Source organism: Streptopelia decaocto, assembly GCF_964273445.1.
Source record: "Streptopelia decaocto genome assembly, chromosome: 7".
NCBI lineage: Eukaryota > Metazoa > Chordata > Aves > Columbiformes > Columbidae > Streptopelia > Streptopelia decaocto.
The window spans coordinates 6,221,607-6,234,259 of record NC_138661.1 but is presented as its reverse complement, the minus strand read 5'-3'; the positions used below and the strand labels follow the sequence as shown (position 1 = coordinate 6,234,259).

Genomic DNA, 12,653 nt, shown 5'->3' with positions numbered 1-12,653 from the left:
AATATAGGAACTGTAGTTATACTGATGGATTCCACTCCTGCAGGACCACATTCAACTCAGCTCCCAAAGATATGTATATGAGTATTTGGAGGGAAAATTGTCTTGTTATTTGTATCAGTAACTGTAAACAATTATTGTCGCTAGTCTCTGCCAAATTCACCTTTGTTCCTTCAGAACTACATTGCATTAGTATAAACTCTTACATTCTTAAAAATTGCTGAAAGCTACAATTTAAATAATGGTTAAAATGATTCAGCTGGGCTTCAGTGTTCTCCCTCTTTTCCATCAGCACAGGTACATGCTGATTAAATTCAGCCACAATTAACACCTTAAGATAGCTTAACGTTTCTATCTAAATACCTTCAATGACATTCAAATTTATTATTAGATGTCAATAAAAAAAATTAAATCAACCAACAATGCTATTCACAGGTATATTATTCTTTGGCTTTGAGGAAAAAGACACTAAAATGTAAATTTCCAATTAGATGGGATAAAGCATTCTTTTTATACACTTTGAGCTAGAAAACAAAGGGATATGCTTTGTCTCCCACGCTTGCTCCATTAATATGGACCAAGGCAAATGGTCATATTGCAGCAATTTTGGTCTGTAATCCATGGAAAACATTCCCTCATTTTGCCAGACAACTCCATAGTTCTGATTTTTCATCCTTAAAAGGCTGGGGCCGAATCTCTAGAACTCTGCTCCAGGCCGCAGGGCCAGCAGATCAGCACTCGCTTTAATTTGTACAGTCCCTGTCAGGATCCCACCAGCTCTCCGGTAAATCGACATTTCCAGGGAAGATAAACGTGAACCAACAACATACGGGCATTTCCCTGCAAATCACACCGGCTGAATCCAGTGCAAAGACTTATTTTATCCTTTAGCATCCTTGAGCTCTTACGAATTACGTTACAAAAGTCCAGTACTGAATCAGGGCAGAAGATACAAAGAGATTTTGCTCCTGCGTGACTTGATTTTCCAAAAGTTGGGCATCTTAATTGACCCCCAGCTCTCCCAAAAGCCCCAGACCGGTGGCCTTTGGGCAACACTGTGGCTTTATCTCAGAATTTCAACATGTAAGGGGAAAAAGAGTGAAAAGGGGGATTTTTATTACTATAACTAAACATGATGCAAACAAGCACTCCAATATTCCATTTTAATACAACTAGAAAACTGAAGGAGGCCTGATAAGCTTGTAAATTTGTACCAACAGAAGAGATGTGAAAGCGGTTTACAGCACATCACTCAAATACACACACACGATGTAATTGCCTGTTTTATTTAGTGGAATCACTGTTGTAGATTAGAAATTTTTCCAACTCCCGTTTATTCCAATGCAAGGCTCCACCACTGACAGGCGTAACGCGGTTTGTTCAACTGATTCCAAACCAGAACCGAGAAGAAAGAAAGAGAAAAGGAAAAAGTACAATCTCAAAAGTTAAGTTAGAAACTAAGTTCACACATTTTCTTTGGGACCAGGAATCTGTACATAGTACAAAATATACATTTATTGAACTTTCTGTAAACACACAGTCTGAATTGTGTAAAACTGTAAATAGTGGGTGAACTATGTGGAGAATAATTTATTATTTATTGTTATACATTCTACTTAAGGAAAATAGTTATGCTCTTGTATATTACTCTGTTAAATTTATAAATTCCATAATGAAGCCGTGTAATCTGCAAACGTGCTTTTCAAGCTTAAATCTCTCCATTCATAACACACATTTATACAGGTCATCAATGAAAAAAGTTACACTTTCCACAAAATAGATATAAAGAGGTCATGAATGTTCTAAAAAGACAGGCACAGCATGTCACTACAAACCAGACTCTTAGGATACGATGTGGAGTCAATTCTGTGAGCAGACAGGTGAAAACTCTCTAATTCAGCATGTTTGTACGTGGGCTTAGTAACAAGACAGATGCTAGAAACCAAAATCTCCGCTTGGAAAGATTTAGAGCCAGTTCTGGCGATCAAACCTCACGCTTTTCATATATCCAGTATTCCCTGGCTAGGAGGATCTAGGTTTTGTCTCATATTAACCCACTAGTCATTCGGTTTTCCGAGTCCTGAACTACCCAGCGCGATTTGTCAAGAACATTTGCCTAATTCAGCGCTTATTCCAAACCAACTAGATTCCTGGCACCAAAGAGTTAGATCCAGTTAACAAATACAACTTAACTCTTGGTACTCAAGGTCACTGCGAATCACACCATCAGCAATAATGCTGGGAAATCCCAATTTCCAGCATCAAACGGCTGCACAAGCATCAATGTGTGGCAACAGGTTCTGCCACATGTCACGTATGGGACTCTTTATTATGCCCCATTTCCAGTTTAAGAGTCTGGCAGTCCAGCATCACTCGCAACAATAAAACATTCCCCTAAAAACACCGGCAAAGATCCTTCCAGTAGCTCCATGACCAGACGTGGAAATCACGCTGTGTTAAACTCAGCACATTTATTCCTAGATTTTTAGCGTCTCATTGTTTTTCCATCCTGGGTAACTCAGTTTGGGTTTCATCCTTTTATTTAATCTTCACAGCTAAAATTGCTACATCAAAGTCTGAACCTCCTAAACTGCACCCTTCTGAGGTTTTAGAAGAAAAAAAATGCCAACTTACATGTTTAAAGCCTTATGAAGTAGTTCTCTCCAATTAATCTAACATTTTACTTTGCCGCCTTCTTCCCTTTGGGTTTGAAAAGCTTTTTCAAATCCCAAACTGAATAAAGATTACATTTCTTTTTCATTCCAAAAGTGGGACAGTTAAGGCTTTAATGATACATGCGCAAACTCTGGATGTTGGGAGTGAAGCTCCATCAATATCAGCAGGACGTAAAGTTAAGGATGTGCCTGATTTTCCCAAGTCTGTATTAATTTGATTTTCGCCTGTAGTTTGAATAAAAATACTGCGCTTCAGCCTGAAATCCCAACAGTGAAAACAAATCGGCTACTCCATATTTCCATTGCTCAGACCAGGTTGAACTCAGTAATTCAGGCGAAATTAAACTCTGGACCTCAGTCTGTAGGCATTGACTGAAGTAGGAGTGTGTAACGTTTTATGACCTGCCAGTCTCAGTTTTCTCATTTTCTTCTCAAAGATACTGCTCAGAAAATACAACAAACGACACCTCCTTCAACCCTGGGGGTTTACTCACAGTGTGTAAAACCCTGCACTCCCACCCGTTCTTCAGAGCCACACGGTTAATGGAAGAAAAATGCATTTCAGAGTTGGCTCGATGATATTGAATGAGCCGAGAAGCGCAGACGTAGCGCTCAAGGAAAACGGCACCGTCCGACACAGCGCTCCCCCTCGCAAATAAATGGCTGGTTACACAGTCGTAAGCATCATTTGGTTTATTTTTCTTTTTGGGGGAGGAAAAAAAGAGCAAAAGGTGTTGAGTGATATTTTAAGAAGCATTTGGCCAGGAGTCAGTACATGTAAAAATATAGCTAGGCATAAACCAATATATACTCGAGAAACCTGACCTGTCATCCCACCTCTACCGAAGTTTTGATGCTTTCAGAATAGAGCTATTCCATTAACTCTAGAAAAGGCATTTGTAACGTTAAGCCCACTTTCCCAAATGTTGTGGTTGCAAAGGATAGGGGGGTCGTTGTTGCATTTAAAGCAAGTCTCCCCCAAAGCCCCCTCCTAAGACACCATTATCGCTCCTGTTCCCTTAGCTTGGAAGCACAGTGACTGTAGAGCAGTATCTACATGAAGGGAAAAAAAACATAAAATAATAAAACCAGTTTTGTTTTACTGCTACTCAAAAGGAACATCAAATGAAAACACAGACAAAGCAAGGAATATGCATAGGACCTAAGTCTCTATAGATCAATAACTTAAGCGCAATCAGAAGATAACAGCTCCAGACATTTTTTTTTCATGTATTAACAGTAGAAATATTTGTAGATTTTTCTGGAATCAAGTGTTCAGTGGGAGATGATGTAAACTCAGCATGTAGCACCCTGTATATTTACTTTTTAATCAAAAGCATTTAGTGGTCCATGAGAATAAATAAAAGCTTTACGTTCTCCTACAGCTTCTTGAACTTCTGTGAACAAATAACACGGCCCAGCTGACTGCTACCTCATTAAAATAATTAAGCAAAATAAGGCTCCAGAGTGTTTCAGAAGGTGCCCACCTGGGTCTGTACAGACCTGCAGACCACGCAAACACTCCAGAGACATCTCAAAACATCAGATTCTCTGATCAATATTTCACAGACAGGTCAGTCAAAAGTACTCAGCACCAGATTGGGACTTTTATATCTTAGTTTTTACAGCTTGTAGCAGGAATCGTGTTCATTCCATGCGCTACAGCGTCCTAGAAATTCACATGCAGAGCCTCTTTTTACCACTTAAAGAGTTAAAAAAAATCTCTCCAGCCAAGTAGAGACTTTAGAGCCTGTACTGGTATAGAAAGGCTGAGGGTGCGATCCTCTCGGACACCGGGAGCTGTAGGAACAAGGAGCTACACTAGTTATCTGGGAGGCATTATTTTCACACCTCATGAAGCTTGGCACAGAGTAACAACTCCATTTTCCACGGAAAATTGTCAGGTACAGCTCAATAGCTCTACACAGTTTTGCTGTTTCTGAACCTATGGCGAGGTACATCAGGTTAGTACTAAAACACTATTTGCCAGATGATGAGGAAAAGGGAAACATTTTACTAAAGGTTGGTGCGGTACAGATGTGGCCAAGTTTAAACATCGAGAAATTTAAATACATCAAGCCATTTGAGCATAAAAGCAATTCAAGAGGGTGCAGGTAGGGACGAACGTGAACATCTTGGCATGATGAAATCCTGATGTACACCGAAATAAGGTGAACTGTAACAACTGTATCGGTAACCTAATTGTGGCAGCCACGCTGTCTGTCCCACAGGACAGAGCTACCTACTAGAGAAAGAACAGAAAATAAGTTTGTCAGCGTGGAACGCAGCCACAAGACAACATTAAAACCAGCCTCACAATTCCAGTTTTAAGAAAGAGAAGAGTGTTTACCAAAGCAAAATGTTTGCCTTTAGAGTGGAGAAAGATCTGCAAAGGCTTTGATACTCCCTACACACGTTGTTCATTTATCTGCTTTTAGGGTGTTATTTCCCAAACTGAGGCAGAAGGGCTGGTGCACCCATCCCTTTGCTCCCATCTTGCCCTAAAACCAGCTGTGGGATGTGGGTACATGGACTTACCCAGCTGAAGAGCACACATCGCTTTCCTTTCTCCTGACTGCACGGCCACACAAGCACGAGTGCTGGCACAAAGAGGGCAGTAGGGCTACGGCAACCGCTTAGTCTTGATGTAAGTCGATCATGGATCTGAATCATTAGTTCCTAAATTATTATAAAATCATAGAATCATTTTGGTTGGAAGAGACCCTCAATGTCATCAAGTATAATCATAACCCAGCACTAGCACTAAACCACATCCATAAGAACCTCATCTATACATCTTTTAAACCCCTCCAGGGATGGTGACTCCACCACCGCCCTGGGCAGCCTGTTCCAGTGCTTCACAACCCTTTCTGTGAAGAAATATTTCCTAATCTGCCCTAATCCTGTTATTATAAACCTCCTTTTGAAGTTTCCAATTCTTGAACCGAGTAAAATGGCTCAGACTTTAACCTATGTAGAGACAGCACCAGCTTTGCAACAAACCATTTAACGGGCTCTGAAGTCAGTTTATCGTAAGTACATGTTAAAATTACTGGCCTGGGCACCCACTGAGCTGCCATGGCAAGTGCTGCCGTTACTCATTTGCCGCTTCGTATTCATCAGGCACCTCACTAATGACACAACCCAGGATTACCGCAACTCAGCACAGTTTAACGACAAATGGAGGAAATGTCTCTCTCCAATTCATCCTGCTGGACAATTAAAACAAACGACGGCCCCACACGGAGGTTTTTGCGGTGCAGACTCCTGGCTTGGTACGAGCTTCGTAATTCACACAGGACCTGCAGATTTCTATCGATACGACACATTTACAAAGCCTTGCAAATCTAGGACCCTGCTTAAAGTAACTGCATTTAGCTAATCCAACATCGGTTTTAAAGCACATTTTAGAAGCCTCTGTCTTGAACATATTTCAATGCTGAATTAGTGAGAATTTTTTTGGAAACAGTTTTGTCTATAGAGCAGTACAGGTATTTTCCCAGAACAACCAGTGAAACATTTAATCTGACTGTAACAAAACTCACAGAAACCAAAGCCAGTGAAGCAGTCAAAGGAAGAAGGAAAACAAAGTCGCATGGCATATGAAGCACAGTAGCTTTACAAACGTCATTTCCTTTTAAAAACAAGCAAATTGGGACCGTCCTATTTGAACATGTATTTAAAAAATACATCTTTAAACATCACACAATTTTCAGTTTTGTCACACAGGATTTTTTTTTTCCTAAGAGGGAAATAAATAGGACACAATACTTAAAAATTAACACAATTGCTGCCTTGCCCCTGAGGTGCTAATGTTTTTAGCATTTAAAAAAAAAAGTTTCTGGTGCAAGAAGGAGATGCACAAAGGTGCAAAAGTGCCTTTTTCTTTTCAGAGCAGTGAAAAGTACAGCTTGCCCCTTTTCTAAGATGCTTTATATACTTAATTCATCTATTTTGTAATCAAAATCGGTATCTAAAATGGCAGTGTTAATGCATACGTAATACACTCAGTGCTCGGACCTCATCAAAACGCTGAACACAGGCGGGGGAGAAGAAAGGCCTGAAACGGGCTTTCTTGCACTGCCCTCAAATCTACTGACATCGCCTGTAGCAACAGCAGAACTAACTTCTTTCTAACCTTTAGGAGACCTCGGAAGAAGAGGCTTCAAATGCATCATTTGTCGCTGAGACAGTTTTAAGTGATTACGAAGTATGGCTTTGCACACCACAGTTTTACTTCTGGTTTTTAACGTTTAAAAAACTCAAAGGTTCCACAGTCCAGTCCAAGGTTTTGCGGTTTCCAAACCTAAACTTTAGCCTCTATGAGAAAGGACAGCAATCCATCTGCCTCGTCCTAAATTAGGTTTAGCTTTTTTGCACTAATACGCCATGTATTGTTAAATATGCTCGTTAATTAGGTGCCTGTGAAGCTATAACTTAACATTATTATAGTTTTGCACTCTACAACAAAATTAGACATTTTAAGCATTTATTCATAGGTAGGTAAGGAACTGGTTCTTTAAGCAAAAATTGCTATAAATTTATAAATACAAATAGTGCTTATGTTTTCTTCATTCATGCTTGAACAGATTACAAACTGAATACAATGAAGTTACGTTTAAGCACCCCACAGAGACAAGAGGGATAAAAGAAAAGTTTGCTGGTATATACTATACTTAGTTCCAAGACACTATAAGTTACTTTTTCACTGTTCAGTGTTCCCTAACTCTGCATTAGTTTTAAGGCTATATATACAAATATGTATATTTCAAAGTTAGGGAAAGACAAATATAGCAAAATGCATTGTACTACATTTTCCTATCAAAAAGTAATTATACACCAAGTTTTGATTCTGTTTAACTGCAATAAATGTTACAATCTACTTGTTTTACTGATTTTCCTTTTGGGGAATCTGCCTACTAAATGAGTAAACTACATAATAAATACAATATTCTCAACCAAAAAGACAATACAAGGTGCACAAAACAACAGTTTTGCAAACACGACTGACTTGAAAACTTAATTTTTGTATGCTCAATGGGAGAAAGCTAAGCTTAAATGAAATTAGTTTATTATCTTATAAAATTTTAAATTAGAATTTTTAAACAACGAACAGTTAAATATTGTCAACATGCTATATCTCAAATCACAAGTACTGTTTAACCACTAGTCTCTCATTCTAAGTAAGAGGGTCAATTAAAAACACACACCATAAAATGTTAAAGATTGTCAGGCTTTGACAAATGTATTTTCATCAAACAGTAGGCAAATTCAAACCAATGCACATCTTCAGTGGGGAGGGAAAGAAACCAACAAAACAAAAAGCCTGAAAGAAAAAAAACACACTTGTAAGAAAAAAAGAGGGTAACAGATTAATCCCACATCATCCTCTACCATATGGCTATGTCTTGGGCAGTAATCAAAATCCTACCCATTTTAAAAATGGGCTACCAATTAATAAAAATATTCTTCCACAAGTAAAATATCATTTACAATGGCACTGACATTTAAAAAGGCAGGAAAAAAAAGGAATTACACATTTATGGATAAATGTCTTGTTTGTTAAATCAAGCTTTATTGATAAAATGGAATTCAAAGTATTTTACTTGGAACAGCAGCAGACCCAGCCCGTCAGGATTGTAAAATGCTGCAGACTCCTACCGTATGTAGAAAGCTGCCTGTTCGTGCTCAGTGATTAGTAGTTGCAGGTAAGGGTTAATGAAAAAAAGAGGTGCAAAGAATCAAGGCATTCTAATCCCACGGTTCATCTGCCTATGAACACGTTACTATTAATAGGGGGTGATTTAACTCCCACTGAAGTCAAAATCAGAACTCCCTTTAACTCAATGTGAGAGCAGGAGTACGTCCAAGGAACCAATATACACGTTTGAAGAATGTGCACTGCTCTTTAAGTTATTTTTCCATTGCCAAGCAAATTTACACACTGTAGTTTCTGGGAAGTCGCCCACAAGTTCAGCTTTCATATAAAACCAAGTTATCTCTACAGTTTTGTGCACCTCTTGAGCACCTAGCTGGCTAGGCTGCTGCTCCTTGCAATCCAAAACCACAACATGAATTTAAAGGGATATATATTGTTGCATCACACAAGCCAAACATTTCTTCTAACCTTTATAGTGATTTAAAGCGGTTCATAATTAAATATGAGCATTTTGTACAAAGACAATTGCACTTTACAAAAACAAAAATCATACAACATAAATTGCTGGAGTCTGATTTACAACATGAATTATGGTTTGAAATCACGTTTACAGAAGTCTGTTTTACAAAAAAAGATCAGTTCCTGGGCTAGATGTCATACTGCTGTAGTCACTCTCACCAACTCATCGTACTCCCTTCTTTAATTAAGGTCGAGGATGGATCTTAAGAAGGGTCACTGAGGTTGGGCTGCACTTTCATTTGAAGGATGAAACGTGAACTCCACAGCCAGATGAGCAGTTTTACCACATGTCATCGGTTGAGGCAGAATCCTTAAAGAAAAAAGAAGGAGCCCTTTAAAGTCTGGAGTGCCCATAGTTACAGCAGTTTCTGGATAATCCAGACTGAAAAGGGTAAAGACTTGAATCATTTTAGGAGTCTGTTTTTTCTCCCCTTTCAGAAACAGCATTTTAAAAGCATCTAAAAAACCACATATGCTTAAGTAATGAAGCATTAGTAGCAAGACATTTCAAAATCTGACCAAGTGTTTTATAACAGCCTTATCACTCCTACAAATAATATCCTAGGAACGTTATTCTAAAGCATTCCCAGAGGAGTTAGAAGTAATACAAAATGGATACACTTACTACACAGGTGTGTTAAGAAGAACAGGATTTGTCATCATCATCACCATCTTTAGTGTCCTCAGCCCTCCCTCACTGCACAGGCTGATACGCTCATCAATGGACACCTTGTTATAATCCAGATCAATTTTAACACTTATAATTTAAGGTTACAGAAGTCTAGTTTGGGCAACTGCAAGAAACCCTAATTTTGAATGGTAATAAAACCACAAGGAGAAAAAAAAATATGTATATATGAAAAAACTGGAACCAGAGACATGTCATGCTCTAAATCATAACCGTACAGCCACAGTACATGGCATTACAACCACACATCCAGTGCCTGAGTAACCCCAAAATTTGATCCTTTCGACCCACATGCAACAGTGGATTTTGTGTAACTGACAAGTCAGGTTGTTTCAGAACTACCTGCTACCCTGCCCTATGTAATTAGGGGCTACAGTGAGCTTTAATAAAAGTCTATGCTGGTGCTTCCACAGCTACACTTCCCTACCATTACTAGGGCTGCAGGAGGTAGAAATGTTACTCCTCTGTAGAAGCCCTGCCTTAATTATTCCTTCAAGAACAGAGGCTAATTAAGTCTCCAGCAATGCCACATACGACAATTTCTTAGCACTAAAGTTCTGCACCCTTCATTCAAACTTGCACACGGAATTCATTACAAACCATGAAGAACAGTTGGCACGGAGGTGTAGTATAAAAAAAGAAAAAGATCAAAATCACTAAAATTACCCTTTGCAAAAGTACCACCTCCAGTTTTTTCTCGAAGACCAGAAGTAGCAAAGGAGAACAATTTTCTATGAAAGACCAAAATGGTTGTATTTGTTCCAAGTGCAAGGATGAAGAATAAAAACATAGCAAGTAAAACCGCAGGAGCTGCACACCAGCTACCCAGCATGTAAACGTCTGTATACAAGTTGTCAACATATTCATGAAGAGAAGTTTGCGTACTGCTTGTCTGTACAACAGTAACATACTATAGGATGTACTCTAAAGGTAAAGAATTCTCTTTCGGCCACTATATAGGAAATTTTATGCTAAAGATATGAGAACTGCCAAATAAACTAGCATCCAGTTTTAAAGCCAACACACCATTCTTTATGTCTGGATGCATTCCACCTGTGTGACATCTAAGCATGTAAATAATTTGTGCTGGTAAGGATCAATGTAACTACTTCAGGAAATACAGCACTTTTGGTGACAGAACGTTGTTTCCAGTGATCGAAGTGTAACTGGGATCCCTGTTCGTATTTTAGACTTTGTTGTGGTTTATTTTGTTGGTGGTGGGTTGGTTTGTTTGGGTGTTTTTCAGTGGATTCTTGTCACTCTGATCACAGACATATACAAACTTAAAGTGCACGTTTGCTGCAAGATGCTCTATGCTTAAGAATGGAAGTGCTTACAGTCCATTTGGACCATTAATACATCCTTAAAGCTGAGAGTCACAAATCTGTTTAACCTATAAGTATAGCTTTTTTTTCTTCTTTATATTTAGGGAAAAATGTCTCCCATAAGAGGGGAAAAAAAAGATATATATACCTGACTCTCTGCATCATTTGGCAGGAATGCATTTGGAAGCCCAGGCAGAATTCAAATGATGAAATTACAGAGGACAAATAATGAAACATACCAGAGTTTTGAGACCACACTCAGCAGAAGATGGCAGAAAACTATTACAAAACATAGCCCAAAGAGCACAACACTGCTATTGCTTTTTTTGGGAAGGAGTCTTAACAAGTACTGGCAATATGCTTCTTTACAAAACAGCTAAAATTAATCAGGTGGGGGGAAAGATAACGTAAGAGAAAGGATACTTACAGTATCATCATTCCTGTAGGGGTTCAGTCTGTTATAAACGGCTTCAATCACACTCCGTCTAGAGCAAAAAAAAGAAACAAGATTTTAAGGCTGTGTCTTTTTTTTAAGTCAAATTCCTTAAGTACAATTTTAAATTAAAATTTAAATTTAATTTTAAAATTAAAAAGTTTTAAATTTGCAGAACCAAGATTAAGTTAGCAATGTCATTAAACACTAAATGCAGTGACTGTTTTCTTTAACATCTTTAGGGTCAAGGAAAAAGCAGGATACCGCTCAGAGCTCGATCTGACACACAGATGAAGCTGTGACGCTGTTTGGTTTGGTGAAAATTCTCTTGATTTTGGAAAAATGCATCAGAAAACTCAACGGACGTTGAACACCCTGGTCATTTGTGTGTCTGATGAGGCCCCGCAGTTCTATGGCACTTTCATAGGGGAACAGTGTTCTTTTATTTTACAGATGCACAAAACCTGTATTCTGAAGTACATTTTTGTTTGTGTTGCATTCTGAAATGGACTGGTCATGTGCAAGCCTGGCAAAATTTCTACTCTTTTGTAAATTACTTCTTTTACTTTGTAAAATACTCTTTAACAATAATATGTCCGATACTCTCCATCAACCTTTCTCAAAAAAAAAATATAAGTGCAAAAAGCAGTTCTATGTATAATATCTTCAGACTACAAATTTTGTTTGGCAAAAAGTATTAAAAAATTAATCCAAGCATCTTGACAGTTTCCTCCTTTAAAGAAGAAAAATATTTGCTTAGCATATTTAAGATAGCTTGTAAGTAACTTTCATCTATGCGATTCTCGTTTTTTTCTACTATTGATAGGAAATGTGTTGATAAAATATTAAAAGAAAAATTGCAAACAACATGTAAACGAGCAAACTGTTTTTTTTTTTTTTTTGTGAAAAGGTTTGCTCCAATAGTGATACTCAAAAAATCAAGTGAGGCTGAAGAGGAAGAGGAAGCCTTTGCCTTACCCAACAAGTAAGGAAACAACTTTGGATGGGGAGCAGGAAGGAAAGAGGGGAGTTCAAGAGAAGAATTATAGATCAGACTTAAAAAGCAACTTTCTTCCAGACCCCTTTGCTGCAGAACTCAGTATGACAGAGTATCAGACTACAACAGTGATACAGAACAAACTTCAAAGAACAACCTTTTAGCTGCTGATGGATGCATGCAGAGCAATCACAAAGGAGTGTATTAGAAGAAAAAAAAGCAGACGATGGGCTTTATAATCATCTCATCACACCGAAAAGTCAGAACTACCATGCAGCAGTATAAATGTCACAGTGAATCTAGCGAATGATTACAGGGCATGGAAGAAGAGGCTGAATTTAAAGCGATAAAAACACGCAA

General features: G+C 38.3%; 1 protein-coding gene across 1 annotated transcript in view; it reads right to left on the bottom strand.

Annotated features, from left to right (window-relative positions):
* Positions 1–1,262: 1,262 nt before the first annotated feature.
* Positions 1,263–12,653, bottom strand: part of PPM1A (protein phosphatase, Mg2+/Mn2+ dependent 1A) — a 35,359-nt gene continuing 23,968 nt past the window's right edge. The window contains exons 5-6 of the mRNA XM_082059175.1: positions 11,291–11,348; positions 1,263–9,160 (exon numbers count right to left, since the gene is read on the bottom strand). Of these exons, the coding sequence (XP_081915301.1) occupies positions 9,131–9,160; positions 11,291–11,348 (88 nt within the window). The 3' untranslated portion in view covers positions 1,263–9,130. The remainder of the gene's footprint in view (positions 9,161–11,290; positions 11,349–12,653) is intronic.